This window comes from Perognathus longimembris, chromosome 6 (assembly GCF_023159225.1).
Source record: "Perognathus longimembris pacificus isolate PPM17 chromosome 6, ASM2315922v1, whole genome shotgun sequence".
Lineage (NCBI taxonomy): Eukaryota > Metazoa > Chordata > Mammalia > Rodentia > Heteromyidae > Perognathus > Perognathus longimembris.
In genome coordinates this window covers 67541981-67557679 of record NC_063166.1, presented here as the reverse complement: position 1 = coordinate 67557679, position 15699 = coordinate 67541981, and the positions used below count along the sequence as shown (strand labels likewise).

The following is a 15699-nucleotide window of genomic DNA, read 5'->3' as shown; positions in this document are numbered from 1 at the left end:
CATGGTACAAGTTCTGGCCCTTGGTAGGCCTCATCAGGCCAACAGATCGCCATGGTAATTAATCTCACAGGTTCAGGTGACTTTATTCCCACACTGTACCTTGAGTATCAGGTAATACTGATACATTGACATACCAACCATTCTGCTTCATGGCACTGAAGTTACTTACTACCCCATGTATTCCTGGAATTAGACTTAACCTCTTGCTCCCTCTGCTGGTTAGTAGCACACGGCATGAAAGCTCCCCTACGCAGCTGAACTCCATTCATGGCCATTAATTATTTTTGCCCTTAAGAAATGGTTCCAGCTGAGGAAAAACTAGAACCTCAAACTGAGGAGGGCTACATCCCAGGAATGAACTAGAGGGTCCTCTATTCCCACATGTGTTTCCATGTTTCCCAGCTTGCCACACTTTAGTTAGGAACTCACACCTTCTCTAGGTTGGAAAGGTATTCTGCCCACCTATTCAAAATCGATGATTGCAGGTCCCAGAATATACTTACAGTGTCAGAGTCAAAAGGGGGACTGAGGGTTTATCCCTCAGAATGCTTGCCTAGGGTTTAATCAGCAGTATTATTTTTTAAAAATAGCCAAAGTATGCCAATCAGAGCTCATCTCAGCAGGCCATATTGTCAAGCAAGATTAATTTAATAGATATTAGCAAACATCAAAGGTTTGAAGGACTGGGCATGTGCTCAAGTGCTGGTATCTATGCAACGAAGTGAAGATGGACCTTCTCTTCACCCTCCTCACAGTACCTCCACTAGACCACCCATAAAATATTTCAGGCTATGGGGCTGGGGATATGGCCTAGTGGCAAGAGTGCTTGCCTCGTATACATGAAGCCCTGGGTTCAATTCCCCAGCACCACATATATAGAAAATGGCCAGAAGTGGCGCTGTGGCTCAAGTGGCAGAGTGCTAGCCTTGAGCAAAAAGAAGCCAGGGACAGTGCTCAGGCCCTGAGTTCAAGGGCCAGGACTGGCAAAAAAAAAAAAAATATTTCAGGCTATAGAAGTAATAACTGAGGGGCTGGGAATGTGGCTTAGCAGTGAAATGCTTCATGCATGCATGAAGCCCTGGGTTTGAATCCTCAGCATCACATAAACAGAAAAAAGCTGTCAGTGGCACTGTGGCTCAGGTGGTTGAGTGCTAGCCTTAAGCAAAAGAAGCCAGGGACAGTGCTCAGGCCCTGAGTCTCATTCAAACCCCAGGATTAGGGGGGGAAAAAAAAAGTAATCACTGAGCTGAAGGCATGGCTCTTTAGGTTGTAGAAGTCTTGCCTAGCAAATGAAAGGCTCTGAAGAGACAGAAATAGTCAACAGTCTATAAAGAGCCCCACCTACAGTAACAAAAACCTTTCCACCTGCACAGGGCCAATGCATCTCAATGAGTCCCTCAGCATGACTGATGCATGTCCAGGTAGGTAGCTGTTCCTGCTCCTAACCCCTCAGTACCTATGCTGGTGACTGTGCCATGAAAAGGAAACAAAACCTAAAGCCAATCCAGAACTTTCCAACTCATTGTCCCATTGGCAAAAGCCTCTGGCCCCAAGAATGTACTTCATTTTCAAACAGGTTACTGTGGCAAGTGTTGCCCACAAGAGTCTCTGTGTGCCCATGTGCAGAAAAGTGACATTTGAGCCCCTGAAGAGAGGCTGGGACTCACCTCAGAGAACTTGCCATCACCAAACCACTGGACCCATCGCATGGCAGCCATGGCCTGTCGCTTGGAAGTGTCCTTCCAGGATACCACCATGGCTGGCCACCAGGAGAAGCCCTTGATCTTTCCCCACACCAGGTCCCCTATTCCAAACTCCTTTCCATCCTGAAAGAAAAACCATGTGAAGTAACTCTGGTGAAAAAAGAAGGTTGAGGAATATCCTCAAAGTCCTAAAGTCAAGGAAAAACTTGCCATCATATGTAGATGCTGACTTGGGATGGGGCTCAATAAAAAAAAGACCAGTTAACATGAGTGAAGACCATAGATTCCCACGCCAGTACAAAGCATAGACTAAGTATTGTATATTGAAAAAGGGAATCCTGCGGCTGTGCACAGAAGCAAACACCTATAAGCCCACCACTTGGAAGAGGCAAAAAGACTGACTTAGAAGGCCTGTCTGGGATTTATAGTTAAGTCGAGCCATTTTGAGATAATGAGCATGTCTCCATGAAAGAAGAAAAGAGGGGCTTCTGCCTATGTCCCAGGTCTCTTTGGTCACCCATGGCAAAGCCCTCATTAAGCCTTACCTGATACTCGCTCTCAGCATCATGGCTGTCTGCATCCACCTGTGAAGACTCCAGGCTTTCCTGCTTGCTGTCTTCTATTCCAGCATAGGGGGTACTGCTGCTTTGGGGTGTCACATCGTCTCCCGTGAGGTCAATGGTGGGGTAAGGGCTGGCAGGGGATGGCCATGGCGTACCTGCCGATGCTGTTGCCCGTCGCCTCAGAGACTGTGGATAAAAGGATAATTTGAGATACAAGAAAACATAGCGGTGGATGAACAGAGACCGTGGTGCCCAAGCAGCTCCCCACATGAAGGCAGAGAGAAGCAAGGTAAAGGTCAAGACTGCCCAGGACTGTTAGTTACCAAGAACAAGGGTGCCCTAAGTGGGGAGAGGATGTCGCTGTAACTGTGCAGAGACAGGAGCACACAGGTAAAGCCAAAAAGCTCCAGGGCCTTGCAGAGCAGGTGGTCTCTGGTTTAAGTGCCCCTGGTGGCCAATCTGTCAAGTGAGTTTTGCTTGACCTGCTGTACTGTCTCAAGACAGTTGAAGGATGCACTGCATAGATATGATGGTTCCGTTAGTGCCTTCTAGCTAAACTCCAAGGTAGGCGAGAAATCTGTGCACTGAGGAATTTTCCCATAATCAGCATAGAACTCAAGTATACAAGCCCCAGCCAAGAGAGAAGCTGTGTGCCCAGGCGACAAAGAAAAGCAAGGCCCTGAAAAACAGTTGACAGTCAAGGTGTGGGAGCCAGATCATCCAATCCAAGATGGACTGGGAACCAACCCTGGTAGCTGGGAACTCCACAGGGGACTCATCCACGGGAGTGCGGCCCTGGCGGCCTCGGGTAGAGCGTAGGTTGGGCCTGTACCTCTCCTGACTGGAGGCATTGCTATTGCGGGTTCGGACCTGGAAGCAAGGGAGGATAAGCAAAAGGCCTTAGGTCACTGGGGACAAGGAGACTGAGACAAGTAGCCCGGTGGATTGGGCCAGAGGTTTCCTGGGTGACCCAGACTGACTACTCCCAGCCCAGAAATTCCCCAGTTGTATGGTTAAGTGTAGTGAAATGCCAGCTACCTGGCTTGCTGTGGGTTACACTTGCAGGTTTATCAAGGTGCCACAGGCATCTGCAAAGTAGAATCAAAAATAAAATGTGTTGCCAGGAGTTGGTAGCTCATACCTATAATCCTAGTGAATCAGGAGGTCAAGATCTAAGGACAGTCGTGCAAAGCGAGCCTGGGTAGTAAAGTCTGTGAGACTCTTCTCTCCAATAAACTACCAAAAACACTAGCATGGAGATGGGGCTCAACGGTAGAATACTAGCCTTGAGCAAAAAAGCAGCGCAGGAATAGCACCCAGGCCCTGAGTTCAAGCCACAGGATCAGTGGCAAAAAATGAAATTAAAAAAGTATGTTTTAAAAAGAAAACAGCGGGGCTGGGGATATGGCCTAGTAGCAAGAGAGCTTGCCTCGTATACATGAGGCCCTGGGTTCGATTCCCCAGCACCACATATACAGAAAACGGCCAGAAGTGGCACTGTGGCTCAAGTGGCAGAGTGCTAGCCTTGAGCAAAAGGAAGCCAGGGACAGTGCTCAGGCCCTGAGTCCAAGGCCCAGGACTGGCCAAAAAAAAAACAAAAAGAAAACAGCCAGGCGCCAGTAGCTCACTCCTATATTCCTAACTAGTCAGGAGTCTGAAATCTGAGGATTGTGGCTCAAAGCCAGCTCAGGCAGGAAAGTCTGTGAGACTTATCTCCAATGAACCACCACCAGAAAACTGGAAGTGGCACCCTGGCTCAAGTGATAGAGCACTAGCCTTGAGCTGAGGAGTTCAAGCCCCACAACTGACAAAACAAAACAAAAACAAATGAACAGTTACTGACTTTTCAAGAAGGATGGAAGAATGTATCCCTCGATTGTTTCCTCAATAGCCATGGACTTTGGTCTTGGAAAGACCTATTTCACTTCTGTGTTATCAGCAGCTATTTATTGTGAAGCAGTAGCTGGAATCTTGAATGTATAAAATGGGTTGCATTACATATCATGAAAAGGAGTTCAGATACCCAGATCAGCCCGCACTGTTATAAGTGGTCCTGAGCTTTGACTTCCCATGTTTAGACCTCATTCAAGAAGAGTGAGGTCTCACAAAAATTAAGCAGAAGGGTGTCATCCCTGCTAGGTGACTTGGCAGCTATGCCACCCACCTTGCTACCCTGTCGATTCCATGACAGACCCAACAAAGAAGGTAACAAACATCTGCCACAGTGTTCTAAGAAATAAAACCAAATTTCAGCACATTAGTTAACCTTTGCCTCAAAACATACTAGGGGATGGTTGGGCCTAGTTGCTCATTCCTATAATGTTACCTACTCAGAAGGCTGAAAAATCTGGATAACTGTGATTTGAAGTCATCCTGGGCAGAGAAAATTATGTGAGACTCCATCTCCAATTAACCAGAAAAAAAAAAAAACCAGGGTGGAAGTGTTGCCCAAGCAGTAGAGCATAACCTAACAAGCAAGCTGAGTGACTGAGGCCCTGAGTTCAAACTTTGCTGTAAACTAAAAGTATAAAACCTTCAGTACAGAGATGGAAGCCTTGCTCCACAGGCCAACATGTGGTGACAAGGGCCAGGTCTGGTACACAGGCACTTACTGCTGGACTTGCAGATCGCGTCCTGGTCTCTCGGAAGAGTTTCGGCATCACTAGAGTGTCAGAGCCATCCTCGTCCTCACCATCCACATCTCTTGTCAGATCCTTTGAAAAGGAAACACGACACTTTCTGATGTGTCACAACAAAAGTTAACCATATGTATGCAAACCCATAATCTAATCCAAAAGAGCCTAAAAATCAAGACATGTGGCTCAATCCTACTCAGTCAGGGGGCTGAGACCCATGGGTCTCAAAAGCTAGCTGGGTACAAAATCTACAACAATCAACTCCAGGACTGGGAATAATATGGCCTAGTAGTAAAGTGCTCACCTCATATACATCAAGCCCTGGGTTCAATTCCTCAGTACCACATATATAGAAAAAGTCAGAAGTGGCACTGTGACTCAAGGGGTAGAGTGCTAGCCTTGAGCAAGGGAAGCCAGGGACAGAGCTCAGGCCCTGAGTTCAAGCCCCAGGACTGGCAAAAACAAAAACAATCATCTCCATTTTACCAATAAAAAGCCAGGCTGGAGGTATGGCTCAAATGATAAAGTCAGCTAAGCAATCTGAATTCAAATCCCAAAACTGCAAATAAACCCTCCGTGTGCGTGTGCGTGTGTGTGTGTGTGTGTAGCAGTATAAGATTTAACCTAAGACTTCAGGTGCTCTACTTTAACAACATCCTAGCCCCTAAAACTAACCATCTCAACAGGGCTCTGGTGGCTCACACCTGTAATCCTAGCTACTCATGAGGCTGAGATCTAAGGATCAAGATTCAAAGCCATCCTGGGCAGGAAAGTCTATGAGATGCCAATGAACCACCAGAAAACTAAAAGTATCACTGTGGCTCAAAGTGGTAGAATGTTGGCCTTGAGTGAAAAAGCCCAGGGACAGTGCCTAGGTCCCCCCAACAACAACAACAAAACTACCCATCAATATCTGCTGTGATAAGTAAGATGCTCCTAACAGTTTATTCACTGCAGGATCATATCACAAACTCAAGACAAGATTGATAATTACAGCCCCAGTGATGAGCACACCACAGTCACAAGATGAAGTTGCCTGGGCCAAGCAGGTAACCAAGGCAGCGCTCAGCACTTGCAGCACATGGGAAGACATAGGCCAATGATGGAGGAAGGACTGCCTGACAATAATGGGGAAGCAATGCGTCCTGTATCCTATCACAAACACTCCAGGCTTATGCCAAAACACACAAAAAAGCTGAGCAGTGAGCAGCCAGGAGGTATGCTAGAGGGATAAGAACGTGACTTCACACTTAAAATCAGGTGCATGTGGCCTGGGAGAATTCATTGCATTCCCTTTAAAAATGGGAACAGAAATAAAATCATGCATCCATTTTTTTCCATTAATTAATAAAGTTTCAAGGACTGGATCTATAGCTCTGTACCAAGGCACTTCTCTAGCATATAAGGCCCTGGATTTGATCCTAACTCAGCATCTCAAAGAAAAAAAACATGATCAAGTTGTTACAGATATGAAAGCAATTTGCTGTAGTAGAAACTTGGTGATGTCATTGATCCCTGAGACTGAAAATTTCATTTTATACATATACACTATAAAGATGCAGTAAAACATAACTTCTTAATTTGCTAAAATGCATGGGTTACCAGCCTGGGTGACATTATGAGACCCTGTTTCAGAAGTTGGAGGTACAACTAAAGTTCTAAAGTACTAGGAAGCAGAAGCACAACAAAAAGATTTTAACTTGCAAATCACAATCCTGAATCCCAGGATGCCCATCACATAAAAGGTAAATGTCCTTGAACTCTGAGAAAAGAAGGAGCCCATACCTGGGTGTAACTGAGCAGACTGGAGACCTCCCTCTTGGACAGCCGTGAACTTGATCTGCGGCCTATGAAGGAAGAGCAGAGCCTGTGTTTGGAGGAAGGGCAGGCACCAGCCTTGCTGACAGCTTTCCTTCCTCTTATGTCTGTAGCCTGGAAGCCCTAACTTAAACCACTGTTCAGCCCCCTCCATGCAGGTGAGGCACATAAATCCGACTGAATCCATTTCTGAAGGAAGATGTTCAATCCTTTGCTGCCAGCCATACTGACACTGGAGTAAACAGGCCACTTTCACCCACAAAAGGTCCTATAGGATGGCACAAATCAAGGACAAGACAGGACAGTAGGGAGCATTCCCAACAGTGGGGCAGAAAGAATCCCAAGTGACCAGGGCTGGGAACCACGAGGAAGGAGCAACGAGAAGCAAAGCTCAGAGCTCCTGATCACACCACCCCAGTCCCAGATCAGGAGTGTGCCACCCAAACTATAGAAGGATTTGTGATGTGGGGCTGTCCTGGGACCATGTCCTGAAGACTAGCAGAGGATGATAGAGGACCATCAGCTTTCATTTTCCCTCTCCTCAGCCTCCTACATGAGCAGACTGGAGCAGAGGGGCACATAAAGCAATGGGCAGTGATGAAATGGGGCTATGGCTTCCTCATGCTACAGGAGCTGACTCACCCTTCCAAGGGATGTCTGAAAGAGTGAACCCCAAATCTCCCTGGGCTTGCAGGAGCCTCCTGCCCCAAATTTGGCCTGCAGGTCAGCCCCTGGACTATCCAATACTCCCCCACTGGCCCAGCTACCTCTGATCTCTGGGCTGCGGATAGCTTCTAGGATGGGGGGCGAGGGGGCGTCCTTGGAATCCGAGGAGTGGTCGCTGCAGGCCCCGTTGATGGAGTCCTCCCTCCCGCCCTCCTCTTCATTGAGGTGTCTGGTGTCACCCTTCATAATTTCCTGTGGGAGGTCAAAATGGGTAGGGGAGAAAAGAGGGAATTCAGAGTACAGTAGAGCAGCACCCTTCCGGTCTTCCTGGCATTGGCTCTACCTATGCACTCAGGCCAATCCATAAAGCAATCGCAAAGTGACATACTACCCCAGGACCCCACCCAGACTGTCTCCTCACCAAACTCGGAGGCTCAAGACTTGGTTCCATGTGGCCAAGTGTCCCAAAAGCTCAGGCACCAGCACCCAGGACAGAGGGGAATGTAGCACCGGTCTGAGTGTTCAACTCAGGCTGCTCTGTTTAATTAACAAGCCTTTCAAACAATGTCATTTAGGCCCTGCTTGCCCTGGCCTGCCTGCTGGCAGTCTGTGACCCCTTCTCCCCTGCCCAAGCTCTGCAGGGCCCCAGGAAGCCAGTGCATTACTTTCCCTCCTGACCCCTTTGTTTGCTCTCTCCCTTCCCTCTGTAGGTCTTCTTCCAGCGCCCTCTCCTCCCCCACAGAACCTTCTCTCCTCTCCATGGCAGCCCAAGCCACGCCCCACCCATCCTCAAGGACCCATTGGTCTCCTGGCCTGTCGCTCAACCCCCCCCCCCCCCATTCCCTCAACAGCTGGGCCTGTGAATCCCAAGTTCCAAAGAAAAGGATAGAAATGGCACAGGGGCTGAGGACATTAACAGTGGGTTATGTCCGGATCTGCCGTGGCCATTCTCTATACCTCCAGGATTAAGTGTCCCCACCACAGCCACTCCTGGTAAATCAGCAAGATAGAGGGCCAGTTCCTACTCAGGGTTGATAGGCCCTGTGACCTTTGCCCTAACCCACTGTCTGCGACATTGTGGGCATTTGTTGGATCTAAAAACTTGTACCTTTTCTTCTAGGAATGTGGCTAAAGGGTTAGAATGCTTGCCTTGCATGCAGAAACTCAGGTCAACAGTGCCTCCAAAAAGAAAAGCTGATATATCAGGTTTGTTTTCATGGTTTTGATATCCATCCAGATGCACCTGATCCCAGCACAGAGGAAGGATGGACAATTAGTGTGATGCCAGCCTTGGCTACATAGCAAGGGGAAAAAAATTAATTGTGCACTTGCCTTTTGCACTTCTGAAAAAGAAATAAAAATCACCTTAAGAGGCAGGCAGTGGCATACACATGTAATGCCAGCACTAAAAAAAGTCAAGACAGCCTAGGATAATATATATATATATATATATATATATATATAGAGAGAGAGAGAGAGAGAGAGAGAGAGAGAGAGAGAGAGAGAACTTGTCTCAAAATATATACATACAAATGGACCAAGCTGCAAAAGTCAGATCTCAAATGCATCCAGCACCCTTTTCTCAAAGTTTTGGTCTGGTGCTGGCCTCTCTATAACCTCAGACCTATGTATCTCAGACCATCAAGCCAGGCTTACTTGTTGAAATCCGGGCCTTAACTAATATTTTTGCCCAGGCTGGCCTCAAACTTAATCCTTTATCCTGATGTCTTCTCCAGAGTAGCTGAAATAGATCTTAGGCATCCCAGGTTAAGTCATTTACATACACCTCAAGCACCTATTTCCAACAGTTCCCCTCCTTGCTCCTCTGTCCTCAGAGTACCTTCTAGAAGCATCAACTGGGACAAACAGGCTGGGGGATCACCAGGGGGTGACCTATATCCACCAGGGGGCAGTGTGGAAGTCAGGAATGAGACCTGTGGTGTCCCCAGGTAAATTTGCATGTTATATGCAGTGACCTAATCTTGACCAACATCACCTAAGCATTGAAGAGGCAACTAAAGGCCCACAAATAAGCAACCATGGACCAGCTGCCCTGGCATTAGCTAGGAGGGGCTTAAAACTAAGGTATCTTAGGCACCATCCTCAACCAATTTTGGGGTTAATCAACATGTATTTCATAGAAGTAGGGCTCTGATCATAAACATATACATGAACACATGGGGCTCTCTGCTCCACGTAATTTAGAATTCTGGGGTTTCTGGATTTCCCACAAGGACCTGTTTCTGCTGTCACCCACAGGAATGAGATCATGTCTTGACCAGGCCCATCCATTATTTTCCCAGCCCCTTACCTTTTCCCCCACGCCCTGACCCACAAGAACAGTCTGGCTGGTCTACAGTCAGTTCCTGGGAAGCCCAGCAGCCAAAATGCCATGAAAGCTGCTGGACGGTGCGTTTAGAATAATCATTCATCCCAAGTGTCTCGCCTTGGGCCACAGCAGCCTAGAGAATGGTGAAAAGCTCTAAGAGGATTGGAGGGGAGGAGGGCACAGCAGGCCAGCTGGCCTGCTGGGTCAAAATGGAAAGGTGGGTTTCTGACAGCCTTGGACTTCAGTTCCTGCCAGTACCTAACTAGGTCAACAAGAGACAGGACTATCCCCTCTTCCTAGACATAGACAGGCACAGATGGCGCCACAGCCGAGAAGCTGACAATGATTAACTACCTTGGGCATCATTACCAGTGTCTGTTCACCTGCCAGTCTGTCTGAAATGTGAGTAACACATCTTCCCAACATTTGACTTAACATTCCAGAAAAACCTTCTGGCCTGGACAAATGCCTAGGGGCAGTGCTCAGCTCTTCTGTCCACACACAAGCAGAAGAAACAGTCTCGGCTGTATGCCTATGCTTGCAGCCTGGACAGAAACTGGGTCTGTCCAGCTCCATGGTAGCACGATTAAGCAAAAAGAAGAAATCTGTGGTCCACCACCATGGGGACAAGTACATAAATCTCAAATTATAAGGTTTTTTTCAGAGCTTACAATGTAATAGGCTCTAGTCACATTAATTCATGGAATCCTTCATAATACACATGTTCTTAACATACTAACTGTATGAGGTGCAGCTCCAATGATATAACTTGACATTACCATATGCCAGACTCAAAGAGAAAAAGACCAAGGACATGGAGACAAACAGTGGAGAGTCGGTGTAATACCCAATAAACCTCACCCAGGAATACCTTCTACTTTCTCTTGTACCTCAGTTTGACTTCTGGCAAGTCAAAGTTGGCATTTTCTAGGTAAGACTGCCTATCACAAGCCAATGGTTTCATCATTATGCTGCTTGAGGAGAGACCAGTAGCTAAGTTAATTCTTTATTTCGGTTGTTTTGTTTTTTGCTTTTCAGTATTGTAGTGTGGTGCTGAGGAATCAAACCCAGGGCTTCATGTATACGAGGCAAGCACTTTACCACTAGGCCATATTCCCAGCCCCGCTAAGTTACTTCTTTAGAGGGAATTGACCTTCCCAAAAGATATCCACAGAGCAGCTGCAGGACTACCCTGTGCCACTCTGGCTAAGTGGACCTTAGGTCTCCAGGATAGGCAGAACACAAAACAACCAGTCAACCCCACCCATCCTGAAGCAAGTCAGATTATCTGACTGAGATAAGTCACTCAACGAAGGGGCAATGCCAAAGTCTCATGCCCACGGCACATGGTTAACCATGTCCCAAGAAAAGTCCTAAAAGCATCAGCCATGCTAAGAGCTGTGGGCTTTCTAGGCTGAGACATGACCACTACTGTTTACCTTCACAAAGGGTGGCTGCCCACCCTCAGCAGCAGAAGTGAACTCTGACCCTTTCCCCCAGGCTGGGGTCTAGCATGTGATTCAGGGGTGGGAAGCAGCACTGGGACCAGGTCAGACATGCTCAAATGCAATGTGGCAGAGTGGTTAAGTGGCATCCAATTAGGCCAAGGACTCCCCCATCCAAACCCAGCCATGAAGCTGAGAACTGATGTCATTTATTTCCTCCAGGCTGGAAACAGCAGAGCTATTTCACAGCACCTTGTAAATGTTAATTGCATTAATTAAACCTCAGTCCCGGCAGGAAGGGGTTGAGTGAGCATGAGGGGGAAGGAAGTGAGGACCAGGGGCCCCTCTGGGCATCTCTGCCTCAGCTCTAGCAAGGCAAAGTAAAAACTGGTTGGAAGACACTCCCATAAATCCTTATTTTAAAAAGTCCAGGGCTGGGAATATGGCCTAGTGGTAGAGTACTTGCCTCATATACACTAAGCCCTGGGTTCGATTCCCCAGCACCACTTATATAGAAAATGGCCCAAAGTGGCGCTGTGGCTCAAGTGGTAGAGTGCTAGCCTTGAGCAAAAAGAACCCCTGGACAGTGGTCAGGCCCTCAGTTCAGGCCCCAGGACTGGCAAAAAATCCTTTGCATTCACCGCCTTCCTCCCTTACACAGTCCAATCCTAAGAGCTTTCCACTACCCATGATTCTACAAAGGCTTTGTGTTTGTTTCCTACATACCCCATAATGAGAGGGTAGGATACTCATTGAACCATTGAACAATGAACTGCAGCTAGATGAAAGCAGATCGTTGACCAGATTCTCACAGCTTCAAGTTAAATGTGCTGGGCACTGGTGGCTAGTGAGAAGACTGAGATCTGAGGATCACAGTTCAAAACCAGCCATGGCAATAAAGTCCATGAAACTTTTATCACCAATTAACCACCAGAAAACTGAAGTGGCCCTGTGGCTCAAGTGGTAGAGCGCTTGACTTGAGCAAAAAAGCTCAGGGACAGCACCCAGGCCCAGAGTTGAAGTCTCAGGATTGGTATATAAGCACATACACACTAAACTCCCTTAAACTGGACGAATGGGCACATGCTTATCTTCATACCTGGAATGGCTAAGCCTGGAGTTGCTAGACTTGGGCCAGGAGAGACTTATGTCTCAAAACCAAGTTTCTCTCTCAAGAAAGTATACCTTCATTCTTATGATGCCTGAGGATTGCTCCCTTTCTCTAGGGTAAGATGACAGGCACCCACCCTGCCACCATACAGTGAATCAGTCAGGCCTTTGGCATAGTAGTCAGAATTGTCATATGTATTTGCACGAATAGGGGGAAACTAGACAAGAACAAAAAGTCTGTAGGGATGTTTTTCCAACCTTGTCCATAATAGCACAATTTTAAAAAAAAAAACACCACATGTATCACAGGTAGAAATAAAACGTCATGGTTGTTTAGATGACTCACAGGGAAATATATCCTACGAGCAACTTATTATGGAAAATTAAGACATAACCATCCACTGGGCACTGGTAGTTCATGCCTGTAATCCTACCCGGGAGGCTGAGATCTGAGGATTAGGATCTGAAGCCAGCCCAGATAGGAAATCCATGAGATTCTTACCTCCAATCAACTACTAAAAAAGCCAGAAATGGAGTTGTGCAAGTGAAGTGGCACTGCACAGGTCTTTAGTAAAAAGAAGTTTAGGGACAAGACCTTAGCCATTGAGCTGAAGCCCCAGGAACAGCACAAAAAAAAAAAAAACAGGCAACCACCTTGTTCCCTATACAGGTCAGAAGGACGTGGTATCTATGGTAGCTCAGATGAGCAGCATAAGCAGAGCATTCTGGGCGCCTTCTCCAACTTGCTTTGTCACATTGGCAAATAAGAAAAACAAGCGCACAGGACATTGGTTAAGCCTGTGAGGAGCCAATCTTGATACTGTCATCTAAAATGTCAGCCCAGGAGCCAGTGGTGGTAGCTCATGCCTATAACCCTAGATACTTGGGAGGCTGAGATCTGAGGATCACGGTTTGAAGCCAGCCAGCCTAGGCAGAGAAGTCCATAAGACTTTTAAACTACTCAGAGAAAAAAAAAGTGGCACTGGGCTGGGGATATGGCCTAGTGGCAAGAGTGCTTGCCTCATATACATGAGGCCCTGGGTTCAATTCCCCAGCACCACATATACAGAAAACGGCCAGAAGTGGCGCTGTGGCTCAAGTGGCAGAGTGCTAGCCTTGAGCAAAAAGAAGCCAGGGACAGTGCTCAGGCCCTGAGTCCAAGCCCCAGGACTGGCAAAAAAAAAAAAAAAAAGTGGCACTGTGGTTTAAGTGATAGGGCACTAGATTTGGGCAAAAGAAGCTCAAGAAGAGCACCCTAGCCTTGAGTTCAAGCCCCACAATGGATAGAAAATAAATAAAATGCCAAACATTTGTATCCTGCTACAGATACAAGATTCCCTACTACTGGCAATCAGTCCAGCCCAAACCTCACAGTGCATAGGCCCTGAGTTCAAGCCCCAGGACTGGAACAACAACAACAAAAAGACATGCAAATACAGGATAATACTTTGCTAAACAGCAAGACCATGTCTCAAAAATTTAAAATGTCTGGCTGGGAATGTGGTTTAGCAGTAGAGTGCTTACCTAGCATGCATGAAGCCCTGGGTTCCACTCCTCAGCACCACATAAACAGAAAAAGCCGGAAACGGCCCTGTGGCTCAAGAGGTAGAGTGCTAGCCATGAGCAAAAAGAAGCTCAGAACTAGCATCCAGGCCCTGAGTTTAAGCCCCAGGACTGGCAAAAAAAACTTAAAATAAAAAAGATTCCCCTGCTTGCAGATGACAAGTTCTTAGGTCATGGTGGCCAGCAATCATAAGCAATGGCTGACTGCACTGTTCTCACAGCTCAACACAAATGGCCAAGGACACAACAGGACACAACTTCACCCAAGGACATAGGAAAGCCACATTTACTCAGGGCACAGCTTCCTTACTCATGGTGCCAAACAAATACCGCGGGGACTTTGCCTTACACAGAGCACAGTCTTCCCCACAGCCAGAAGAGGGGCCTGCAGCTGGCTTAGGGGATCCCGGCCAGTATCTCCTCACTCAATCAGGGAAACGTTCCACTGTGTGTCCAGAGCCAACTAGGGCCCAGGAAACAAAGGCAAGAGCTGGGGAAGGGTGTATGTGAAAAGGGTGGTTGGCTTTGATTAGTGAGTGGAAATACCACAGTAATAATGTTATTTATTTTTAATCTACAAAGCAGGAAATAGTCAGGCCACCCTTATCCTCAGAGATAAAAGGCAGAGCAAAGTTAAGTTCTATACCAAACCAAACCTAGCCTAAGAGCTATCCCTGAACATTTGTGCTCAAGGTTTGTGCTCTCCCTCTCCCACTTAGAGCCAGAGAGCTCCACTTTCAGTTTTCTGGTGGTTAATTGGAGCTAAGAGTCTCATGGATTTCCCCTGCCCCAGCCGGCTTTGAACCACCATCTTCAGATCTCACCCTCCTCAGTAGCTAAGATTACAGGTATGGGCCACTGATGCCCAGCTTGATCAGGATTTTCGGAAATGCTGCTGTGCACACTGACTTCTACTTCTGTGGGACACTGAACAGCCCAGAAGAGATCCCCACCAACAGTACCTGGCCTGTTCTTCTTGTCCCTCTCACAAGTCTGTTACATGGTTCCCTTTCTGCTTCCAGTCCAAATCTCCAGGATGAGGTGCTGAAGCAAGCTGTGGCTATCAAAGCACATTGATGGCCAGGGTGTCAGGAGGCACAGTCTGAAATGGTACCTGAGTAACCCTTCCCCAGGAGCGGGGCATCCAGTGAAAGCCTGGGGTTTGGCCCCAGCTGACCCAAACATGCAGCCATATGGAGTGTGTGGGCCTACACGGGTTGGGAGGAAGTTAGAGAACTCTACTACTGCCCTCCACTCACCCTAGACACAGCCAGGACTGTCTCCAGGCAACACCTGTTTCATAACTAAGAAACTACCACTGAGCAACACCACCAGCCCAAATTCCCTATTTTCTAAGTCCCAGAGATCAATGTTGGTTCCTCTGAGAGGTAAAAAGTTCAAAATTCAATTAAAGCAGTAGTGGTAATACAGTCCTAATCAGGAGGCTGAGGAGGGAAGATTGTGAGTTTAAGTTCAGCCTAGATGAGACTACTATCTCAAAATAATAATCAGAAATTGAGCAGGGCTCACTGGCTTAAACCTGCAACCAATCCTAGCTACTCAGGAGGCTGAGATCTGAGGATTGTTAATCTTTCAAAGCCAGCCTGGACAGGAAAGTCCCTACGATTCTAGTTATCTCTAATCACCAAAGTTCAAGCCCCATTACTAGCACACAAATAAAAGGCTTGCCTGGGCCTAAAGCCTCATGAATAGCTCACAGAGTAGCCATGCCATCTAAGTCCATAATAGCGCAGTCCCTGAGCTCTTCAGCTCCAGGCTCAACCACTTGCTTGAGCCACAGGACCACTTACGGTTTTCTTGTGGTTAATTGGAGATAAAGAGTCTCCCAGACTTTCTCCTGCCTGG

The 15699-nt window shown here is 47.3% G+C and overlaps 1 protein-coding gene across 6 annotated transcripts in view; it reads right to left on the bottom strand.

Annotated features, from left to right (window-relative positions):
• Window positions 1-15699, bottom strand: part of Dnmt3b (DNA methyltransferase 3 beta) — a 35414-nt gene that overhangs the window by 16036 nt on the left and 3679 nt on the right. For 4 of the 6 annotated variants that reach the window (XM_048349009.1, XM_048349008.1, XM_048349010.1 and 1 more), the window contains exons 1-6: window positions 7488-8152; window positions 6688-6749; window positions 4879-4980; window positions 3014-3136; window positions 2249-2452; window positions 1668-1826 (exon numbers count right to left, since the gene is read on the bottom strand). In XM_048349009.1, the coding sequence (XP_048204966.1) occupies window positions 1668-1826; window positions 2249-2452; window positions 3014-3136; window positions 4879-4980; window positions 6688-6749; window positions 7488-7632 (795 nt within the window). In that variant the 5' untranslated portion in view covers window positions 7633-8152. Of the gene's footprint in view, window positions 1-1667; window positions 1827-2248; window positions 2453-3013; window positions 3137-4878; window positions 4981-6687; window positions 6750-7487; window positions 8153-15699 lie in introns of those variants that run through there. The other 2 variants (XM_048349007.1, XM_048349012.1) reach the window with 2 other exon arrangements.